Below are 6000 nucleotides of genomic sequence, written 5' to 3' on the forward strand. Positions count from 1 at the left end.
GGGTGGTGTCACCCCTGTATGAGACTAAGTTGTCAGTGAGCCCACATCCCTAATAGAAAAAGAATCACTCAAGGAGAGTGTATATCCTCTAATGGGAATTTAAATAGGGCTACTGCAAATATGTAATAGCGTAGAGGTGGAAAGAGTAGCATTTGTTAAAATTGATATTTATTAGAAAAATATAAAATAAATGGCAATGACATAAACCAACATATGATATTTACAATGGATACATATTCATGAATGTGGAGACAAAAGAGAGGACATAAACCTATTCTGTTGAGACATAATAGTATACAATAGATATAACCCAACGTTTCGAGGTGTTGATAAGTAAGGTTAGGTTTACTTAACACCTCAAAACATCAGGTTAGGCTCCATGCACACGAGACACCGGTGCAAACTCTGCTGAACACGTTTTTAAAAGTTGAAACAGCCGTTTAGATACACCTGTTTTGCTGCCATTTAGCTGCGTTTTACCACGTTTTCATCTAGAAGCGTTTAGTTAAGAGAACATCACAGACCCTCCCCAAGCTCAAAAAAACAGTATTATTAAAGCGGAGGTCCACCCTAAAGTGGACCTTCCGCTCATCGGAACCCTCCCCCCCTCCGGCGCCACAATTGGCACCTTTCAGGGGGGAGGGGGGTGCAGATACCTGTACAGTACAGGTATCTGCAACCACTTCCGGGATAGCTCTCTGTGGAAAGGGGCGTAGATTACGCCCCTTTCCGCAAGTGCCCGCCCCTTTCCGCAAGTGCCCCGCTGCCTGCTGGGAAACACACAGATCCCAGAGGCAGCGGGGACCGTCCTTATTGCGCAGTGTGACTCGCGCATGCGCAGTAGGGAACCGGGAAATGAAGCCGAAAGGCTCCATTTCCTGATTCCCATACCCAAGATGGCGGCGGCAGCACCCGAGAGACGATCTAGAGATCGGCTTCGGGTGCCGACATCGCGGGCGCGCTGGACAGGTAAGTGTCACTATTTTAAAAGTCAGCAGCTGCAGTATTTGTAGCTGCTGGCTTTTAAAAAAATAAAAATAAAAAAACGCGGAGCAGCAGTGTACTTGTATTTAGTGTGTCAATTGCCACAAGTTGTGGATTGTTCACTTGCAATATATATATATATATATATATATATATATATATATATATATATATATATATACATATACATATACATATACACATACACACACACACACACACACACACACACATACAATGTTTTTTTTTTTTTTTTAATCATTTGCCATAATTTGAGATTTTTAATGTAAAAAAAAAAAAATAAATAGGGCACCCTTAAAAACGCTTAAAAAACAAATACGCGGCAAAACACCTGTACCGGTTTGGTGTCTAAAACGTTTGCGTCTGAACCCATTTTTTTGCTTCTGGAAAAACGAGGTTAAATGCAACTGCATAAAAACGGCAAAAAATGAGACTGGGTACATGGACACATAGGATAACATTGAATGAGTTCAGGGGCAGTTGAAAAAAAAAAAAAAAGTGTCCGACTGACTCTGAACGCGTGTTTAACAGCGTCTCGTGTGCATGGGGCCTTATAATTAGGGATGAGCTCAGGCGTGTTTGCATGGAACACGTGCAGAGCCCGCCAGGAAGTTGGTGCAGCGCTAATCACAGGCAGTGAGACATTGTCCAATCTCTGCAGCCGCACATCGGGGCAATGTCTCACTGCCTGTGATTAGCGCAGCGCTGTGCCGACTTTGTGGAAGGCTCTGCATGTGTTCCATGCGAACACGCCTGAGCTCATCCCTACTTATAAGTAAACCTAACCTTACTTATCAACGCCTCGAAACATTGGGTTATATCTATTGTTTACCATTATGTCTCAATAGAATAGGTTTATGTCCTCTCTTTTGTCTCCACATCCATGAATACGTATCCATTGTAAATATCTCATGTTGGTTTATGTCATTGCCATTTATTTTATATTTTTCTAATAAATATCAATTATAACAAATACTACTCTTCCCACCTCTATAGTATTACCTATTTGCAGTAGTCCTATTTAAATGCCCATTAGAGGATATACACTGTCCTTGTGTGATTCTTTTCTGAGGTTCACTTGTAGACCCGGAGACCCTGGCCATCAGGACAAACGTCTATCAATGACAATGTGCCAGGTGGGAAGCCCTGCGCACGGTGTGTTTTCTCACCCGCAGTCCGGGGCCGGGCACCACCTGCAGTCCGGGTCGGCGGCCAGGCAGCGGCGCAGTAGGAACTCCTCATACTTGCGGGTGAGCTGGGGGTCCCTCAGGATGGCCCGGACATGTTGGGGACTGAGGCGCTCGGCACATTCAGGACAGCGGAGGTTCACTCTGCTCTCGGTGATCTCGATCCTCAGGTACTGGCGGAGGCAGCGCAGGCAGGAGCGGTGTCGGCAGCTCAGCAGTTCGGGCAGCTCTTCGGGCGGCTGACGGACCAGACATAGCGGACATTCTAAGAGCGAGTCCTGACCGCCGGGGGAGGAGGGCGGCGGGGGAACCGAGGCCGGTACTACGGGAGGAGGAGGAGGGGACGGAGGAGGAGATGGGATGGATGGCTCTGGTACTGAGCGGCTTCTTCCAGGGAACACATTGGGGAGGGAAAGGAGAAGCCGGCGACGTCGGGCCCCGGGGCAAGGAGGGGGCTCCGCAGAGCCTTCAGTCATCTTACGAACCCCGACACTTCTAAACCAGGAAGTGATCAGAGTCCAAATCCACACTGCGCAGAAGCCTGATCTACGGCTCTACACTTCTCCACCCTGGTGACAGGAATGCACATGCGCGAATAGAAGCTATCCTGAGGGCCGATGTAACGACATATTCGGCGACCCATCGCAGTTTGCTACGGAAGTGACGTTCCGTCGCCGCCATCTTGCTACACCCCACACTCGTCCACTCCAGTTACTAGGGTGTAGTGTCACAGTTTGATGCCTATCACAGGATGGTGCGGAAGTGACGTTGTTGCGTACTGCGCATGCGCGATGCGCTCCAAACGCTCGCGCCGTGCGTTCCAACATAGTTTCGGCAATACAGTTCAGCGAAACCATCACATAATGTTACGGAAGTGATGTTACACACAACACAAACACGGGCCACGTTGTTGCGTACTGCGCATGCGCGATGCGTTCCAAACACTTGCGCCGTGCGTTCCAACATAGTTTCGGCAATACAGTTCAGCGAAACCATCACATAATGTTACGGAAGTGAAGTTACACACAACACAAACACTGGGCCGTTCGTTACAACACTAATACTTCCCTTGTTACCTAGTAGGTTTTGCATTGCTGGGACTTGTAGTGCCTATCCTGAGCTACATGCTTCAATGTTCAGTGTCCTCATCCCTATCCCCATGCTTCAATGTTCAGTGTCCATCCTTATCCCCGTGCTTCAATGTTCAGTGTCCTCATCCTTATCCCCGAGCTTCAATGTTCAGTGTCCATCCTTATCCCCGTGCTTCAATGTTCAGTGTCCTCATCCCTATCCGCGAGCTTCAATGTTCAGTGTCCTCATCCTTATCCCTGTGCTTCAATGTTCAGTGTCCTCATCCCTATCCCCATGCTTCAATGTTCAGTGTCCTCATCCCTATCCGCGAGCTTCAATGTTCAGTGTCCTCATCCTTATCCCCATGCTTCGATGTTCAGTGTCCTCATCGAAGCAGGGGGATAAGGATGAGGACACTGAACATTGAAGCTCGCGGATAGGGATGAGGACACTGAACATTGAAGCAGGGGGATAGGGATGAGGACACTGAACATTAAAGCTCGGGGATAAGGATGAGGACCCTGAACATTGAAGCAGGGGGATAAGGATGAGGACACTGAACATTGAAGCTCGCGGATAGGGATGAGGACACTGAACATTGAAGCAGGGGGATAGGGATGAGGACACTGAACATTAAAGCTCGGGGATAAGGATGAGGACCCTGAACATTGAAGCAGGGGGATAAGGATGAGGACACTGAACATTGAAGCTCGCGGATAGGGATGAGGACACTGAACATTGAAGCAGGGGGATAGGGATGAGGACACTGAACATTGAAGCTCGGGGATAAGGATGAGGACCCTGAACATTGAAGCAGGGGGATAAGGATGAGGACCCTGAACATTGAAGCAGGGGGATAAGGATGAGGACACTGAACATTGAAGCTCGCGGATAGGGATGAGGACACTGAACATTGAAGCAGGGGGATAGGGATGAGGACACTGAACATTGAAGCATGGGGATAGGGATGAGGACACTGAACATTGAAGCACAGGGATAAGGATGAGGACACTGAACATTGAAGCTCGCGGATAGGGATGAGGACACTGAACATTGAAGCATGGGGATAGGGATGAGGACACTGAACATTGAAGCACAGGGATAAGGATGAGGACACTGAACATTGAAGCTCGCGGATAGGGATGAGGACACTGAACATTGAAGCACGGGGATAAGGATGGACACTGAACATTGAAGCTCGGGGATAAGGATGAGGACACTGAACATTGAAGCACGGGGATAAGGATGGACACTGAACATTGAAGCATGGGGATAGGGATGAGGACACTGAACATTGAAGCATGTAGCTCAGGATAGGCACTACAAGTCCCAGCAATGCAAAACCTACTAGGTAACAAGGGAAGTATTAGTGTTGTAACGAACGGCCCAGTGTTTGTGTTGTGTGTAACTTCACTTCCGTAACATTATGTGATGGTTTCGCTGAACTGTATTGCCGAAACTATGTTGGAACGCACGGCGCAAGTGTTTGGAACGCATCGCGCATGCGCAGTACGCAACAACGTGGCCCGTGTTTGTGTTGTGTGTAACATCACTTCCGTAACATTATGTGATGGTTTCGCTGAACTGTATTGCCGAAACTATGTTGGAACGCACGGCGCGAGCGTTTGGAGCGCATCGCGCATGCGCAGTACGCAACAACGTCACTTCCGCACCATCCTGTGATAGGCATCAAACTGTGACACTACAAGGGCAACCAGTAACATTAAAGAGGCATTTCACCTACAACAAAAATATTAAAAGCCAGCAGCTATAAATACTACAGCTGCTGACTTTTAATAAATGGACACTCACCTGTCCCAGGGTCCAATGATGTCGGCGGCCGAGACCAATCAATCACTCAGCTCTCGGCTGCTGCCACCGCCATTCTCGGTGAGGGAATCAGGAAGTGAAGCGTTGCGGCTTCACTTCCAGGTTTCCTACTGCAGATGCGCGAGTCACGCAGCGCAATGGGAATGGTCTGCACTGTAACTGGGACCCGTGTGTGTCCCAGCAGACAGTGCAGTGGGACAGGGAGAGGCATAGACTCCCGTGGGAGTCTATGCCCGGAAGTGGGTGCAAATACCTGTCTTTGACGGGTATCTGCACCCCCCTGAAAGGTGTCAACTGTGACACTGGAGGGGGGGAGGGTTCCAATGAGCGGAAGTTCCACTTTAGGGTGGAACCCCACTTTAACGACATATTCGGCGACCCATCGCAGTTTGCTATGGAAGTGACATTCTGTCACCGCCATCTTGCTACACCCCACACTCGTCCACTCCAGTTACTAGGGCAACCAGTAACATAGAAAGAGATCTGACTCTTCCATAGCTCCCAACTGTCCCTGATTTTGAGGGACTGTCCCTGATTTGGAACAAAGTCCCTCTGTCGCTCATTGCTCCTATCTATATAATTGTATCTATCGAAAAGTATTTTCCAGCGCTAAACTTTTCATCTGATTTCTAAATTGCTGCATTTGTAAATTCCAAAAGCCAATATAAAAGGAATAGTAGTGGTAAGAAAAATCCCTTGTGGGTTTAACCAATCTTGTTTTTTTCTGTACAATTCTCTTTTTAAGGGGGCGTGGCAGGGGGTGTGTCCTATAACTGCATACTTTTGCTGATAGCTGTCCTTCATTCATTCCCATTTCAAAAAGTTGGGAGGTATGCTCTTCTGTTTTGTGATTGGTTGGACGGACCGTTACTTCTCAGCACAGGCTGGCTGATTGGCAGATGGACTG

The 6000-nt window shown here is 48.1% G+C and overlaps 1 protein-coding gene across 1 annotated transcript in view; it reads right to left on the bottom strand.

Moving 5' to 3' along the window:
- The window catches only part of RNF19B (ring finger protein 19B), a 30314-nt gene extending 27576 nt beyond the window's left edge, over positions 1–2738 (bottom strand). Inside the window, exon 1 of the mRNA XM_077482034.1 lies at positions 2175–2738. Coding sequence (XP_077338160.1) covers positions 2175–2668 — 494 coding nt within the window. The 5' untranslated portion in view covers positions 2669–2738. The remainder of the gene's footprint in view (positions 1–2174) is intronic.
- Between the last annotated feature and the right edge of the window lie 3262 nt (positions 2739–6000).

This window comes from Lithobates pipiens, unplaced genomic scaffold (assembly GCF_037356315.1).
Source record: "Lithobates pipiens isolate NorthernLeopardFrog02 unplaced genomic scaffold, aLitPip1_a1.2 Scaffold_16, whole genome shotgun sequence".
NCBI lineage: Eukaryota > Metazoa > Chordata > Amphibia > Anura > Ranidae > Lithobates > Lithobates pipiens.